We start from the raw sequence: 16,592 nt of genomic DNA, 5'->3' as shown, positions 1-16,592 counted from the left end.
CCTATGTGCCATAAGTTGGTGTACTTGGGCTCAGGGCTATGGTATCACATGTCAGATTTACTGAGTTTTAAGTTCTACTCTTGGCCCCAAGGGCAGGCTTGTCTTTCTCTGTGTACTCCATTGCTAGAGCAGGACTTCCTCAGCTTATATTTGACCTCTTAGGACTTTGTCTCACTTTAGGTCAGTTTCAAATAATAGGTTTTCTCTCAAGATCTTACCCAGCCTTTGTCCTTAGTGTCATACATTAGATGGGATTTCTCTTTGCTGACTCATCTCCTGGAAGAAATGCTATCTTGCTGAAAACCACTTTGAGGCCTGTGAGCGCTCTAGCTTTGTTTCGAGCGGGGGACTTGTGTGTTTTCACTAGTCTGTCTTTGTGAGTGGGGCTGGCAGGCTGTTCTTCTTGCCTGGGGGGACTGGAGCTGTGCCATTTTATCTATGCTTTTGTAGCATCTTGCCACTGCCTTTGTCTTTGGAACCTTTTCTTTGGAATAGTCTTTTTTTTTCCTTTGGAATAGTCTTTTTTTTTTCTTACTGACTCTTACCCTTCCACAAGTCACACAGAGGCATTTTAGGAAGGCATCTGCTAGATGTGAGGTTGATAAATTTGCACTAGAATTAATCTAGGATTTTTTTTTACTTAGCATTTTAGTGATTTTGTTTTTAATATTGATAAAATCAAAATGTAATATGTTTGTTTTTAGGCACCCATCAATTATTTTTATTGATGAGTTGGATGCACTTTGCCCTAAAAGAGAAGGAGCACAGAATGAAGTAGAAAAGAGAGTTGTAGCCTCACTCTTAACACTGATGGATGGCATTGGCTCAGTAAGTACAACACTGGCATTTAGAGTATGGAATAGCAAAGCCTACCAAATGTGTCTGGGTCTGAGTATTTCAGGATGAGGGAAAATCATCAAGGAGACTATGTTAACACTCATAGTAATGTGCTTCTTTATTACTTAACTGAGGGACCCATATAGTTCGGCATGCTTTTCTGTTATATAAAACAAATTACCATAAGGTATTTGTGTGTGTGTGTGTGTGTGTGAGAGAGAGAGAGAGAGAGAGAGAGAGAGAGAGAGAGAGAGAGAGAGAGAGACAGAGAGAGAGAGAGAGAGAGAGAGAGAGAGAGAGAGAGAGAATATTAATTTAAAGCCCAAGACATGTAAATAAGGAAGATTGCCTATTAAATTTTATTGAGTCTCCCTGGGTATGATGGTATATACTTGTAGTCCCAGTGTTAGGTGGCTGAAGAAGGAGGATCATTTCAAGTACATAGTGAGTGTGAGGCCAGCTTTGGCTGTGTGAGATTTTTGTCTCAGTAAACTACATTTTAATAAGTTCATGGGCCTTTTTCTTTTTTCTTTTGCTTTAAGATAGGTCTTGTACAACCCAGGGTGTTCTAAAAACAGTTATTTATGTAAGTCATGAGTCTTTCTCTTCTTGAGGTAGAGTCTTGCTGTATAACTCAGGTGTCCTATAACTCAGTTATTCTCTTGCAGCCTCTCAAGTGCTGTGACTACAGCCAGCTTTATATTTGTGTCTTAGTATAACCTATGATATGCTAATTATGAAAGGACTACTACAGAACAGGTGTGGAGGACAGTTCTCTCAGACTTCTGACATCTGTAAACCAGAAAAGTGTACTTCTTAGAGAAGGTTGAAAATGACCGAAGTTCTTAGGCTCACAGTATATTAGCACCAAGGGAAATTTTAGAAAGCACATAGTCCCACACCTTCCTTTTGCGTGGTAAAAAGCAAAAGGAGTGTTTGGTTTTATTTCCCATTGGTGGGAAATGAATATGAATGTGAAAATAATGTGAATTTTTGGTATTCAGTCAGTTAAATGTTTCTTTAAGCAGGCCAGATCTCTGATTCTGGATGACTATGATACAGAGAGCTGCATTATAATTGGTTCTAAGGTCCTTGGTAAGAAAGATGAGTTAGGATCAGTGTTGGAGAATGTTAAACATCAGGGCAAATGGTGACTTTTTCTTTGCCACTGGTTTTAAGCCTTTTTATGGATGTGTTCTTGTCTTTGTCGGAACTAGAAATACGTGACACTGATATTTTAATCTGAAAACATTTAAGGGGCTGGATGTGTGCTTTTAATTTATAAGTTCATAGTTTACACATTTTCTGCTGGTTTATTCATAATTGATGTTGTTTTAGTTGCCTTATGAAAAGTCACTAGATTGTACTAATGCTTATCTCTGAAATTACAGTTGGATCATCTGATTAAAACATTGGATAATGTCTGGAGGTCACTAAACATGATCATAGTTTTTTTATAATTTGCTATTCCTAACCCCATCTTCAGGGAGTAAAAAAATCTTTGTGTATTCAGAGATACTGGTTATGGTTTCATATTTTCTGGAATTTAAAAATTCATTACAATAAAAAACCAGGTTTGTCAATATGGCTCAGCAGGTAAAGACTAGCCTCCAAGCCTGATAGCCTGAGTTCCATCCCCCAGACCTACTTGGTGGAAGGAAAGACTCATTCTTGTAGGCCACACTTAGTTCTGTGTCCTGGTAGCAGCTCTCAAATAACCACACAGATTTAATTTTAATTATAATTGCTTGACTGATAGTTTAGGCTAACTCTTATGACTTAAACTAACTCATTTCTATTAATCTGTGTACTGCCCCAAGGCCTGTTGACCTCATGTTCTTACTTGCCATCCTGCTCGCTCTGCATCTCATGGCATCTACTCCTGACTCCCAAGACTTTGTCCCTCTTCTTCCCAGCTTTCTCTCTGCCCCGAAAATCCTGCTTAGCCATTGACCAGTCAGCTCTTTATTAACAATGAGAGTAATATGTGTTTACAATGTACGAAATGATTGTTCCACAACACAGTCTTTTGTATGAATACTATTTAGGTTATAATCTTCACTTCTAAGTAGTGGGAAACTACTTAACCCCTCTACTGCAAAGCTTTCTCAGGTAGAAAGCATTTAGGCTAAACTTTGAAATAGTTGTACTAAAGTTAATGTGTTACAAAGAAAATTTGAAAATTGGTTAGTAGAAATAATAAGGATTAATGCTTAATACTCTAGTCCATCTATTCATTCTTTTTCACAGTCAGTTTTCACCTCTACTTTTTAAAAACCAATGTATAATTTTCTTTTGTCAGGAAGGAAGTGAAGGACGGGTGTTAGTCCTTGGGGCCACAAATCGCCCTCAAGCACTAGATGCTGCCCTCAGAAGACCAGGGAGATTTGATAAAGAGATTGAGATCGGCGCTCCTAACGCCCAGGACCGGCTTGATATTCTTCAGAAGCTGCTCCGAAGGGTGCCACACTTGCTCACTAAAGCTGAGCTGCTGAGGGTGGCAAATAATGCCCATGGATATGTTGGCGCAGACTTGAAGGCCTTGTGTAATGAGGCAGGTGAGAGTGACTGCTTCTGATGAGTCTGTATTGACAGTTTATGTATATACTGATACTTTTGTTGCTTCTGAATAGAAGTAGATTTATTTAGTCATAAATATATGCATTAAAATGTCTGTAAGTTAGAAAACTCTGAAGAAGGTAAACCACTGTTTGTACCTTTTTAAGTTCTCTACCTCTAGTAGAACATATTCTCAAATTTTTCCTCAGCACATGTGTGCATGCACACATAACCAGATGTACAGGTGTCAATATTGATGACAGTTATATTACTGTGTTGTGGAACTTAAGAAATTACAGTTTTATTTACGGAGTAGTCTGGTGTTTGTGTTGGAACCAATGTAACAAAACTCAAGAATGTATGTTACAGTGACATCATAAGGGCATAATGGAACGTGTGTACACAAATACCAGAGTGCATGTGAGAAGTTCAGAGGATGCCTTCAGGTGTCTGCTTCTTGCTCTTCTTGCTTGAGATAGTCTCCTTTTTTTTGCTAGAGTACACCAGTCTAGACTGCCCTAGAGTGTCTGGTATTATCCTTTCTCTGCCTCATGCTGCTGTAAGTCCTGAGATTGTATCCATGCTATTGCATCTAGCTGTACATGAGTTTTAGACCCAGACTTGGGTCCTTGTGCTTGTGTGCCAAGGGCTCTACTGTACTTGACCATCCTGTGCAGCCCCTGTGCTTACGTTTGAAGCTCTTGACAGTATTTCAGAGTATTTTCAGCTATGGAAAAGTGAGTATAAATCAAGGTAGCTTATATAAGCCATTGAAATAGTTGATTCAGTAAATAATTTTTTTGTTTTCCTGAAGGATTGTATCCTTTTAAATTTTTAAAGATCAGACATGTCTGTAATCTTAGATATATCCCTAGTCTCTATATGGTGTGTTTTTATGTCCTTTCATGTGCTGGGCTCTCTTTTTCTCTATTGTGGCATTATGTTGATTACAGTTTGTCATCTTATATTTTCTTATGACACTTTTTAGAAGGTTTAATTCTTGTGGTAATGGAAGACATTTGTTTTTAAATAAGAAATTTCATTATCTAGAGCCTTAATTTTGAATGGCAGACAACTTTTGTGGACAAATAACCAATTTATATTTGCATAATTAATTATGCTTTGAAGACTCTTTAATTCTTTCAACCTTTTTAAAGAAAGAATTTATATTTAATTTTGTGTATGTGTGCTGGTGCCCTCAGAGGCCAGAGAGGGCATATGGTCCCTTAGGGCTGCAGTTATGAAGTTACAGGTGGTGATGAGCCACATGATGAGATGCTGGGAGTAGACCTGAGGTCCTTTGTAGCAGATGTAATGCTGAGCCATCTCTCCAGCTCCTTGTTTTATCCTTTTTATCTGCTCCCTGTAAGTATGGGAAAAGGAGGAAATACAGGAAAATAAATTCAGATGAGATATGTAAGAATGCTTGAATGTCTTTTGATGGAAAAATAATATTTTCATTTTCTCACAATTACCATAATTTCCAAGTTGGAGCACTACTGGGTGGAGCAGGTGGTAAATGGAAACATTCTTTAGTATAATAGTCCATAGGGATAGGTCATTTTTTTTTTTTTTTTTTTGCTTCTTTCTATGCTGCTTTTAGCTTCATAGGGAGTGATGGGTCTTGATGTAGAAATAAGTTTCCTGTGATCCAAGAAACAGATGTATCTGTGGATAACTTTGCTTCTTTCTTCTATTAAGTGGTAATTAGGAGTCTGGATTACTGTGTTGATCTGTGGACCTGCCCATGGTGCCCAGACACGGTCTAGTCTTCAGTCCTTTAACAGATATTTTCTGACTTTATCCTGTATTCTGGTGCACTGAGGCTTTATGATTCTTGTTTTCTATTAAGAGGCTAGCAAAGGAGAGAGATGTGTAAAGAGCTGCTAGCTCAATAATGAAGTGGTCACAAAAATGGGAGAAATACTGGGGTTTTTCTAAAGGGAAAGAGATGTGGTCATATAGAAAAAGTGGTTTCAGTGATGCCTAAAGAGAAAGGAGGTGTTTCAGATGGATTGACAAAGAAAAAATGTCTCTTCAACCCTCTCACCAGCCCTGTGAGAGAAGCATGTGCTATTTCCTCTAAAAGTCAAGTAATAAAACGTGTTTTTCAGGATGATGTGTTACAGTTTAATTATAGAATCTGTATAAAGAAAAAAAATACACAAGTATTTTCTGATATGTCTTTCCCAGGACCTGATCTGTTTCATGCTAGGCTATTACTTTCTCAATTGTGAGAAGACAGATTTTAGAAAGATTGGTGGTAGAATTAGTGTCCAGTATATTGTCCTGAATGCTAATATATGTTACAGTATTGGTATCATTGTATTATCTTTGTATAGCAGAATACACAAACTTTAAAGAACAGGGTTTCAGAATGTTTCTATAAGGAATTTTCTTAATGAGGCAGGATAACAGCTGAATAGCTTTTTAGTTTTTAAGAATGTCTTTATTTTATATGTATGAGTATTTTGCCTGCATGCGTGTTTGTGCATCACATGTGTGTCTGGTGCTGAAAAGGGTTTTGGATCCTTTGGGACTGGAGTTAGAGACAGTTGTGAGCTGTCATGTATGTGTTGGGAATCAAACACCTGTCTTCTGGAAAAGCAGCCAGTGCTATCACCAGCATTGTGAACAGGTTTTGAGGAAGTGTTGGGTAGATTTGCACAAATCAGGTTTGTGATCTTGGTCAAGTTTGAGCCTTATTCTTCTCCATTTGTGAATTAAGTAGCTTGGGGGAGATGGCATTGGCTTGCTGTTACAACCATGACTTTGGTTGGATAAGAGAAAGGGAGAGGATAACAGAAATACCCCCCAGTTACTCACCAAGCCTGTTGTGGCCTCATCATACAGAATCCCTGTAGTGGATAGATGTAGCTGGTTAGCTTCCCCAGAGTGTGGCTTTCCAAGCTGTTCGAACAGTTTGTAGGACTGAGTCTGCATCTATTATGGTGTCAATATGCCACACTTGGTCTAGATCTCTGGTCTAGTTCTTCTCTGTATCCGTCTTTTAAGTTTGTTGCTATGTAAATATGAAAATTGGAAATAGTACAGTATTATATACCTAACAGTTGGATCTTTTGTTGTCCATCCAGTTATAATACTTAATATTGATAGTTGGGAGTCAAACTATTTCAGATGTTAGATTTTTGAGGTAGTGTGATATGTTGTGCACAACTTACCTGGAGAATTCTGTTTGGTAGCAGCTCACCTTTGGAAGCAAGAAGCAGCTTTCTGAAGTATTTTGTCTCAAATGAATAGATAGCTACTTACAACCTACGCTGTCTTATCCTGATGCTTACTCAGTGTGTATTATCTGGACTTCAGCCTCCTTTCTGACTAGTTGAATAATCTTTTTATCCCTTCATTTTATGTTTTAAAGTAACAGCAAAACAAGCAGAGTGAACTCTTTTGGAAACCATGAAATGTTAATTATGTAAGCTATGCTGAACATTGTTAAGATGCTTAGCAGCAGTGTTTCCCAAAAAGAGGAATTTATTATAAATTTACCTTTTAGGACTGTCTAATTATATTGTGAAATAGAACTTGATTTCTTCAAGGAGTGGGCTGTGCTTTTGGTTTTTGGTTTTTTGTTTTGTTTTTACAGAGAAAGGAAGAATTTGCTTTGTATTGCTGAGAATTTATCTCAGAATTCATGTTAATTACACATTGTTTCAACATATTCATATCAAACTGTGGTCTTTCTAAAAGAGCATCACAGAGGAAATTCAAACTTATTTACCTATTGATTTTATTTTTGTAACACTTAAATTGGTTTAGTAGCAATGTTAAATCTGATTTTTGTGACTCAGCTCATACTTGGCACTTCTTCCTGCATTCCCAAAGTATGAGATTTGTGCATGTGTGTATTTTATCTGCATACCTACCTTTTTTTCTGCTGAGAAACATCCATAGAATTTTTAATTTAGTTTGTTAGTCTCTATAACCCCGTAAAATGTTTTGAAAAGGAATATTTTATTCTCTCTTTATAGTGCTGGGAATAAAACCCAGGAACACTTACTTCATTAGGATGTAAATTCCTCTGTTTTCTATGTATAATATTGTGCTATAGTTTTCTCTATATATAATAAATAATATGGTTTATTTTGCTCTTTAGTCTCTACAACATTATTTCTTTTCTCTTGACTGTACTAGATACTAAAACCTCCAAAGTAATATTTAAGAAAAAGTTGATACTAGTTATCTTACTGACTTATGGGGAAATGTTGCCAGTATTTGTTATTGGCAATATTATTGCTATGTATTTCTAGATAAACTTACAAAGGAAGTTCCCATGTAATCTCGTTTTTAAGAATTAGTTTTTGTTAAGTTATTCTCTGTATCTGTTTACATAGTTGTGTGTCATCTTTATATGTTAAATTGGAGAATATGATATTGATTTTTCACATGTTGATGAATCTTTCTGGTTATGGATATTGCTTTTTAAATAATATCTTTTTTAAAAAAGTATTTATTATATGTACAGTGTTCTGTATGCATGTATCCCCTCAGGCCAGAAGAGGGCACCAGATCTCATTACAGATGGTTGTGAGCCACCATGTAGTTGCTGGGAATTGAACTCAGGACCTCTGGAAGAGCAGCCAGTGCTCTTAACCACTGAGCCATCTCTCCAGCCCCTTGAATAGTATCTTAAAATTCAGGCTGATGTTTTGTTTAGAATATTTGCCCAATGTTCATCAGAGTGATAGCCTGTAATTTCTTTTACTTGTAATGGTTTTTCAAACTTTAAGGAGTAAGATTACATTGGCCTTGTGAATCAGGTTATGTGAGATGCCAGTTATCTTTCAGCATTTTAGAAGACAGTAAAACAAATTTGAAAGATAAGCCTAAAACAAATAGCTTCAAGTTTTTAGATAGCAGAACAATCTATTTTTAAATGTTTGTGTACTGTTATTTATATGTGTATGCATATGCATGTTTGTATGTGTGGAAGTCAGAGATAGATAATTGGGTATGTACATACGTGTTTGTGTGTGTAGAGGCGAGAGGTAGATAATTGGTATGTATGTACATGATTGTGTGTGTGTGGAGGCCAGAGGCATATATTAGTTGTTTTCTATCTCTTTCTACTTTATTGTTTTAGATAATCTTTCAGCAAACCTGGAACTTGCTTGATTCCCCAGACTGGCTAGACAGCAAGCTGTAGGGATCACTCTGGTCCAGTGCTGAAATTACAGAGGCATTCCATGACACACCTTTTTGACATGGGTGTTGGAGATCAAATTTAGGAAATATAAAGTGCTTCCATTCGGTGCCCAGAACTAAGTCTACAATGTATCATGCTATGCAGTACAGATAATACTTCACAAATTCATTATGCATTGACTTTTGAATTAAACTGTTGCATGTTCAGATATCTTCATCATTGCCAGATTTTCTTTGTTAACACCACATTCAGTTGTATGACCTTATATGGAGTTACTGTTCACAGCTAAGAATTTGGGCTCTAGACTCTGCTACAGCTCTATGCACCTGAAACTTCATACCTGGTATTTGAAGGAGGTAGTTGGACATTCAGTCTTGCCAATGTTTGAACTGTAAGCATATTTGACTATTCTGGTTAGAACCAATTTTTAAGCTATTTTACATCTCCCTAAATTTTATTTTCTTAAGGGTCCTTTGGGTTTTTTAAAGTGTATTATTATTATTTCTCTCCTTAAAAACAAAAAGCCAAACAAGTTCTTTCTCATTCTCCAAACTATAAGCTTTCTTCAGCGAGCCTTTTGCTTCATTTTTCCATTTCCAGTCTTCTTCAGTACTCTCATAAAAGTATGATTTGTTACAGACTGTATGTGCATTTAACTCTCAAATCATCTTCTCTTGTGTTCCGTCTCCTTTCAGATCTCCTGGTCTCTAAACTCGTGACTTGGTTTTAGTGCATTCAGGAAAAGGACAATTGCAAAAACACATTACTGTTGCATTTCTTTTAATGACAGGCTATCAACACTATTGATAAACTTTGATTTTCTTTGCAGATGTTGTTCGTAAATTGTTTTATGTTTGCAAAATACTTGTCTTCTAGTATATAATTTCAGTTTGTCATCTCTCTACTGCCTACTTGAGTTGTGCTTTAATCTTCCATATATTTGTGTCCCTTTCACGATTAATCCCTCTCTATTTCCCTAACCCTAACCCTGTAAGTACAAAGTACAGTAAGTGCTTTAATACCCACAGAGTTTGTGGTTAGTAGTATTGTTACCTAGCTGATATTTATGGGATAAGTGATCAGTTTTTGTGTTATTTTCCTCTTTTTAGGTCTGTATGCCTTGCGAAGAGTCCTGAGGAAACAGCCTAACCTCCCTGATAGCAAGGTGGCTGGCATGGTGAAAATTACTATAAATGATTTCTTACAAGGGATGAATGACATCAGACCTAGTGCTATGAGAGAGGTAGCAATTGATGTCCCAAATGTAAGTAATTTATACTTTCTGCCAAGACTCCAAGTTGACTGACTTGATAGGCTAACCTTTTAAAAATATACATGTAAAGTAAAACATTCTCCAGACAGTTATAAATTCAGTTCTAAGGTAACTGAGAGACACCCTATGTTGTATGTCCTTTGCCTGGTTTTCTCTGGTAACAGCATCCTGCAACACCAGATGGTGTATGCACACTGCTACATTCTGCTGCTTTGACTTGAACTTCCTCACTTTCAATTGGACTTTCAGTATTTGGTGTATTTAGGCATGTAGGGTTTTAGATGAAAAGACTTGTGCTTATCATATTCAAATTATCACCACAGAGTTCTCACACTGTGTTTCATTATCATACCCAGCTCTGTCCTCATTCCACTTCTAAAATTTTATTATTTCAAAAAGACATATAGCACTTTGGAATTAGCTTTTTTACTTAACACAATTCTCTGGAAATTCTTCTAAATGAGTAGGTCTCTGCCTTTGACATTTGGGGGTCAAACCACCCTTTCACAGGGGTTGCATATCAGATACCCTGCGTGTCAGGCATTTATGTTATGATTCACGACAGTAGCAGTGTAGCCTGAGTTTCTGTTTTGCCTGGTCCTGCAGCCGTTTAGCCTCAAATAAACACAGGGACTTAGTGCATTTAGTTGGGGCTGAACGACTGTGTGACCAAGTGGGATAGTAAACTCAGTTTACATAGCAAAATTATAGTTAGGAAGTAGCAACAAAAATATCTTTATGGTTGGTGGGTCACCAAAGCATGAGGGACTCTGTTAAGGGTCCTAGCATTAGAAAGGTTGAGAACTACTGCTTTAAATAGTTTTATTTTTCAATTTGTTCTTTTTTTATTTGCATAGTTACATCACAAAGGATGTCCAAACTCAGGTCCTCATGTGCATGTCATATATACGTGATCTATGTAGCCAGCTCCTCATACCTTGCCTCAGGTTTTATGGTTTCATTGTTTTTAGATCTGTGATGAGGCAGAGTGGTAGAGAGGGAATTGCAAGTAAGAAAGATGGGGCCATACTCCACCTTAAAGACACATTCCTTGTGACTTAAAACCTCTCATTAGACATGTAATGTTTCCACAACTGCCCAGGTTGCTTAATTGGGAAAGAAGCCATTAATACATTGGCCTTTTAAGGGAATTTTAAGATCTAAACTGTAGCAATATTCTATAATATTTCTTCTTCTTATTTCTGTGTCTATCACAGGTTTCTTTCTTTCTTTTGTTTTTTGTTTTTTCGAGGCAGGGTTTCTCTGGCTTTGGAGGCTGACCTGGAACAGTTCTTGTAGACCAGGCTGGTCTCGAACTCTCGGAGATCCACCTGCCTCTGCCTCCAGATGCTGGGATTAAAGGCGTGCACCACCAACATCTGGCTTAGGTTTCTTTCTTTTTTGTGTGTGTGATTATACTTACGTCTGTTTTCTAATAGCTCAAAGATGACTTTAAACAGATAAATGCAGCTGCACACAAACTATACCTTTACATCTTTGTAATACTAATGTCATACTTTGCATCATTTATATATTGTCTGTCTTTAATGTTGTGACCAAACTCTGAACCCCCAAATCACCAAGAGACTTGATCCGATGTAAAAGCAAAGAGTGGAGTAGGGAATATATTGAGGTAGAACAAGGGGAGTGTGTAGGGGTCCACTAGTTGCATAGCAACAGTCTCAGGATTGGTGCACCTCTGGGCTTGGATGACCTGTCTTGTGTTGATTGGCCAACTGCAGCTGCAGGAAGGTTGCTATGCCTAGATGCCCTTCCAGGGTGGTTGTTACACTCTGCATTCCACTGTTACCTTAAAGCACAGCCAGAGCCAGCCAGCTAAATTCTGATTGGTTCCTCGCCTCATGGAGGGCAAGTCGGGAGCCCAGCACATGTTGCTGAGTCGGAGACCTATGTTTTCCTGGGTCTTTCCTGCAGCCTGTCATGGCTGCCAAAGTAGGGGCTTGGGTGAGGGTCTGGTCCTTGCATTTACAAGTTATTATAGTTACTACTAATACATTTGTACTTTAGGTTTATAGTAAAGATGATGTATGTGCCATTGTTAACAGTTTATTTTATCTGAATTTTAGTATGTTGTTACCATATTAGGAAGTATATATTTTATTGTTAGCATCCTTTCACTTCAAATTGAAAAAAATCCTGATTGCCATTTCTTGCAAGACAGATTTAGTTATTTTTGCTTGTCTCGTTAAGCCTTTCATTTTTTCCCTTTTTTTAATATAGTATTCTTAGTGGACTAGTTTTTAAAATATATCTTCTAGCTCTGGGGATCTGGCTTGTGATGTTCTATGAGTTGTATAGGCTTTTTTCACTGCTTTTCCCCAAGTTAGGCAATTTCAAAAGATCTAGTCTAGTGTGTCACCTGCTTGATGAGCTAGCTATTGACATTTTTGTTTTGAATTTTTACTTTAGTAACTGTTCTTCAGCAATAGCATCTCTTTTTTAATTTTTAAATTGAAATAGATTCTTACACAATATATCCTGATTATAATTTCCATTCCCTCTACTCACAGTTTTTCTAGCCCCCCCCCCATTCCCTCTCATCCACTCCTCTCTGGATCCACTCCCTTTCTGTTTATCAGTAGAAAAGAACAAGATTTCTAAGAGATAACAACCAAACATGACAAAAATAAAAAATAGTAAGATGAACCAAAACCTGTCATACCAAAGTTGGACAGGGCAACCCAACGGAAGAGTCCTAAGAGCAGGCACAGGAATCCACTTGGTCTCACACTCATGAGTCCCATAAAAATGCCAAGTTAAAAGCTATAATATATATGCAAAGAACCTGGTGCAGACTCTGTGTAAGTTCTGTGCTTGCTTGTTCAGTGTCTGAGTTCTGATGTCCTGCCTTAGTTAATTCAAAGGTCCTAGTTCTTTTTCCCCTCTGGCTCTCACACACCTTCCACAAGGTTGCTTGAGCTCTGAGGAGAGTGATTTGGTAGAGACATCCCATTTTTCTCTAAAATACTTGACTGTGGGTCCCTGTATCTATTTGCTATCTTAGGAAGCTTCTCTGATGATTACTGTGTAAGGCACTGATTTATGAGTATAGCAGAATATTATTAAGAGTCATTTTATTGATACTTTTTTTTTTAAGACCAGTAGTGTTTGGTTTTACCTTAGGTCTCTGGGATATCTAGTCTCTGGTTATTGGTCACCCAAGCAGTATTGGATATGGCCTTAAATCAAATCAGACATTGCTTACTCCCATAAGTTCTATGCCACAATTGCGCTAGCCTATTTTGCAAGCATTACAGATTGTATGTTAAGGTTTTGTGGCTGAGTTTACATTTATTATTTGTTTACATTTCTCGTTTGGTAGTGTGCAGAGTACTTTGTTGTACCAAACACACTAGAAGGGATGAAGACTCCATGTAGGTACCCCCTAGACTTCTTCGTGTTCAGTGAGTTGTGTGGATGTTATCTTCAGCATTGGTGCCCTGCTGTCAGTTTGTTGTTGTTTGGGGATTTCCATGTGACCCCTTGTTTGATATCAGGGATGGCCAGTTGATACTCTGTATCCCCCATTATTAGGAAACCTCATTAGGATCACTTTTTATAGTTCAGGAAGTTTCCACTGCACTTGGCTTCCATATCATCCTTTAAATGTCCCTCAATTCCAGCTGTCTCTTCCCGCATCCTCTCTCTTTCTCTCCCCTCTCTTTCCTCTAACTCCCCATTTGATCTTTCTGGTCCCTTCCCACTTGCCCAAAATCTATTCTTTTTCTCCCTCCCAGAGAGATCCATGTATCCACCCTAGCCTCTTCCTTTATATCTGTCCTCTCAGAGTCTAAGGATGGTAGCTTGATTATTCGTCACTGTTCTTCAGCCTTAGTATTTCTATTCCGTTCTTTTCTAACAGCTTCTCTCTTGAATTCCCTTAGTTATATATTGCTGTCCTTGTACCCAAATTCTGAACCCCAAAATCACCAAGAGCCCCATTCCAATGTAAAAACAAAGAGTTTTTTTTTCTTTTCTTTTCTTTTTTTTTTTTTTTTTGGTTTTACGAGACAGGGTTTCTCTGTATTGTTTTGGAGGCTGTTGGTCCAGCCCGGCCTTGAACTCACAGATCCGCCTGCCTCTGCCTCCCGAGTGCGCCACCCACCGCCCGTCGAGTTTTTCATTATTTTAATGAGTTAACTGTATTAGCTCAGTTCCTCCATCTGTCCAGCATAGCAGTTGGCGCTAGAAGGACCGGAAGGAGCCTTGGATGTCCTTTCCTGAGTTGGTTGGTCAACTGGTTGCTGTGGCCTATAGGCCCTCCAGGGCGGTTGCTATGTTCTGTACACCACTGTTACGCCACTGTTACCATAAAGGGTGTCCAGACCCCACCAGTTAACTTCTGTTTGGTTCCTTGCCACATGGAGGGTATCTGACCTCCTAGTGACTGAGGAAGATCCATTAATGTCAGAAGGCTAGAAACTCAGTAACATGTGCTGAGTCAGAGTCTTACATCCTGCTGGGCCTTTTCTGCAGCCATTTATGGCTGCTAAAGCAGAGGGCTGGGTGAGGGTCTGGTCCCTTCATTCCTGATTTTATGTAATTATTTACCTATGGTCCCTTGTGATTAACTGATCTTTTTAAGGTGACTATTTTGCGGGTTTTGCTCATCAGTTTGTAGTTTCCCAGTATTGTTATTGCTGTTACAGTTTTGTTTAATGTGCATTTGTTTGTGTATAAGCACCTTTATCAGATAATCTTATTAGCAGCTCTTTCCTGCTTTAAGAGTTTGAAAAAAACAGTTTAATTGACTGTCTTATGTTTCATTCTCCATATACCCTTAGGATGATTGAGGAATCTGCTTTATATTTCTAAATACCATGAACCTTCTTTTCTTTCTTTCTCCCTTCCTCCCTCCCTTCCTTCTTCCCTCCTTCCCCCCCTTTTTCTTTTCTTTAAACAGACTATGGATGGAAGGTTTTTATGACACATTGCTAAGTAAGATTTGCTTTTCTTGGATCAGGTGATGCAACCTGTAGAAACTGTTAAGTCTATGCTGATTCTTCGCAGACCTTTTAATTTCATTTCACTTGTTTTGACTTTGCTTCTTGTCTAGACAGCAGAAAAGTGTCTTCTATCACTCCCAAGATCTTAGTCTTCCTGGCAGTTTGTCTCATACTTTTTTATGGTTTTAAGTAATAAAATTGAACAGGAAAGCACACTTGGGAAATAGATTAATATTAATCAGGAACGCTGCATTACCAAAAACAAAAATGTAATTTCAATCTTATGAAATATTTTAGAGTTTAATACCTTCATTCTGTTTTTTTAAATATCTTTTTAGATGAAATCAGAGACAATACAAAAGTTAGTGGAAAAAAATTGTTACTGTTGCTTGCAATCTTGGTTACTATGCTAAAATTAGATAGCTTTCCTTTTATAAGTGGAAAACCTAATTTTTAATACCTGGTAGTTATCCCTTATATTTGTACAAGTGTTGAAGTGCAGGTGTCACATGCTACCCCTGTATGTATATTCACAGTACTCTGCACTCACAGTGCTCTGCACACATACTTTTAGTGACTGTTCCTGAGAGAGAGAGAGAGAGAGAGAGAGAGAGAGAGAGAGAGAGAGAGAGAGAGAGAGAGAGAGAGAGAGAGAGAGAGAGAGATTGAGAGAGTCTTGCTTTAACTCTGCTGAAGTATCTGGAGATTCAGTTGTTGTTGCTTCTGGGATTCAGAATTTAGGTTTGTTGGTTTTTTTTTGTTTGTTTGTTTGTTTGGTTTGGTTTGGTTTTGGTTTTTACGAGACAAGGTTTCTCTGTATTGTTTTTGAGGCCGTCTGTCCAGCCCAGCCTCGAACTCACAGCGATCCCGATCCGCCTGCCTCTGCCTCCTGAGTGCTGGGATTAAAGGCGTGCGCCACCACCGCCCGGCGGTTTGTTGTTTTTTGTTGTTGTTGTTGTTTTCTTTTTTTTTCACAAATATGTGTGTTTTAATGTTGCAAAGTTAATGTTGGCCCACTAAGAGCTTTGGGACAGGCACAACCTATTCACTGCCTGTCTTTTATATTTATGTTAGCACTTACTAGTGTAATATAACAAAGTGTAAAGTACTTTTGTCCAAATATTTTCTGTAAAATACCACCTTGAAGAGCATTTTTATGCCTGACATTATAAAACTTGGCTCCTGGTTAAAGATTGGCAGTCACTCTGGAGCTGACAGGGTTCTTTAAGGAACCCCCAAGGTTATGAAGCCACTTTTTAAGTTTTCATTTCCCCTTTAGAACTTGCCCTTTAAATGATTTTATTTATTTTATGCTTTTAATCTGGTTATTGAGTTCTTAGGCTCCTGTGGATATGTAACTAAAATGTTCTGCTGGAGTACTCATCTAGGAAGAAAGATGTTGCATTTTCCTTGTGAAATTTTCTCTTACTTAATCTGCTTGTTTTTCTTGTATTTTTTGGTCTTTTGATATCTAGTTTCTTGAGTTGTTTGTATATTTTGGAGATCAGTCCTCTGTCAGATGTGGTGTTGGTGAAGACCTTTTCCCATTCTGTAGGGAGTCCTTTTGTCTTGTTGACCATGTTCTTTGCTTTATAGAAGCTTCTCAGTTGCAGGAGGTCCCATTGTTGCTCTCAGTGTCTGTGCTACTGGTATTATATTTAGGAAATGGTCTCTTTTTACTTCCCACTTTCTCTTCTGTGAGGTTCAGTGTTGTTGGTTTTATGTTGAGGTCTTTGATCCATTTGGACTTGAGTTTTGTGCATTCTTCTACATGTTGACATCCAGTTAT

General features: G+C 37.9%; 1 protein-coding gene across 4 annotated transcripts in view; it reads left to right on the top strand.

The window, feature by feature from the left end:
- The window catches only part of Spata5 (spermatogenesis associated 5), a 150,783-nt gene that overhangs the window by 12,505 nt on the left and 121,686 nt on the right, over positions 1-16,592 (top strand). For all 4 annotated transcript variants that reach the window (XM_021226902.2, XM_005069692.4, XM_005069691.4 and 1 more), the window contains exons 8-10: positions 705-828; positions 3,140-3,395; positions 9,673-9,827. In XM_021226902.2, the coding sequence (XP_021082561.1) occupies positions 705-828; positions 3,140-3,395; positions 9,673-9,827 (535 nt within the window). The remainder of the gene's footprint in view (positions 1-704; positions 829-3,139; positions 3,396-9,672; positions 9,828-16,592) is intronic.

Source organism: Mesocricetus auratus, unplaced genomic scaffold, assembly GCF_017639785.1.
Source record: "Mesocricetus auratus isolate SY011 unplaced genomic scaffold, BCM_Maur_2.0 Super-Scaffold_100011, whole genome shotgun sequence".
Classification (NCBI taxonomy): Eukaryota; Metazoa; Chordata; class Mammalia; order Rodentia; family Cricetidae; genus Mesocricetus; species Mesocricetus auratus.
This window is presented reverse-complemented; position numbering and strand designations above follow the sequence as displayed.